The sequence below is a fragment of the Mus pahari genome, chromosome 5 (assembly GCF_900095145.1).
Source record: "Mus pahari chromosome 5, PAHARI_EIJ_v1.1, whole genome shotgun sequence".
NCBI lineage: Eukaryota > Metazoa > Chordata > Mammalia > Rodentia > Muridae > Mus > Mus pahari.
Window position 1 is genome coordinate 2,969,436 of NC_034594.1, and position 1,288 is coordinate 2,970,723.

Below are 1,288 nucleotides of genomic sequence, written 5' to 3' on the forward strand. Positions count from 1 at the left end.
TAGCTGTAAAGCACCACAGCTCCTGAAGGGTCTCTCAGTTATCTGGGAAACCAGATGTTACACAGAGCGCAGTATAGACGGGGAAAGCATAAAGTAATGTGGGTTCATGGGATGATGTCAATGCGGTGTGGGAAGGCATGGATGGCTTATATGGGGGGGGTCTGGCTGGAATGATTTCCCCGCCCTCCAATGTCCTCCTGAAAGTCCTGTGCCTCTTGCATTCCCTTCCCAGGCAAGATGATGCTGCTGCAGATCCGGGACCATCCTCTGACCGAGCACGACCTGGAGCTTCATGCAGAATCAGGGAGCAGTCTTTGGATTGCCATAATGAATGATACAACTTCTGTGGAGGAAGTTCCTCATTTCTTGAGGTTTCCTTTGACAGTTGCTTGGTTGTTTTGGGGTTTTGCTAGAATTATTCGTATTCATAACTTCACAGATCTTCATTGGTAACTGCTTTGGGAAAGCAGCGGTGGTGTTCGTGGTGGGTGGGTTGGGGACAGGTTTATCATCGGCCTTTAAAAACTAATAAAAGATAGTCAAAGAACTTTGACTTGTGGACCATATTGGCAATCTGTAGCATTGTAAGGTGTAAGATTATACACTTCCAGGTGTAAGATTCTGGCAAAGGTATCTAATGAAACACATTGCTGTTAGAAGCAATGCCTTTGATGTTGGTCTCCGTTCTCTGTCTACACTAATCCAAAGAGCAGTGGAATTTCTGGGCAAGGCAGATTCCAACATCTGGGAAGGCTACAATTTCTCCTAAGAGTTACAATCTGGGATGTGGGAGTGGAAACAAGTTGTAAATTGCTTCTCTCACATCAAAGCACTTTAGGCCATGTTAGACCAGGGGTGTCTGATTAAAGCAAATTGTATTTAAATAGCAGGAGGGCCTGGCTAGACTACTGCCAGGGTGAACTGCCATCTTTAGTTTTTAAATCAAACCAGTTCATGGGTAGTTTCACTTTCCACATGATTTCAACTAACTCAAATTTAACAGGTGTTCATTCATGCCCTTTACATAGCAAATTGTCTTCTTGGAGTTCTTGCTGATAATTGTAGTTTCCTGAAGATTAATCTGTTACTATTTGTTCTAATAAAGATACAGGTGGGCACATGATTCTGAGCCTTGGTTTTGCACTCTAGACTCTGATCTCTTAGATTATTTATAGTACTAAGAATAAGTGTTTGTGGCAGGGCCTGGTGCTCTATGACTCTAATTCCAGGACTGTGAAAGCAAGGAGAAGGGGAGCTTTGTGAGTTTGACAGTTCTGAGCTATATAAT

General features: G+C 43.2%; 1 protein-coding gene across 1 annotated transcript in view; it reads left to right on the forward strand.

The window, feature by feature from the left end:
• The window catches only part of LOC110321346 (KH homology domain-containing protein 1A-like), a 1,002-nt gene extending 549 nt beyond the window's left edge, over positions 1 to 453 (forward strand). Inside the window, exon 2 of the mRNA XM_021197560.1 lies at positions 233 to 453. Coding sequence (XP_021053219.1) covers positions 233 to 453 — 221 coding nt within the window. The remainder of the gene's footprint in view (positions 1 to 232) is intronic.
• Positions 454 to 1,288: the final 835 nt, after the last annotated feature.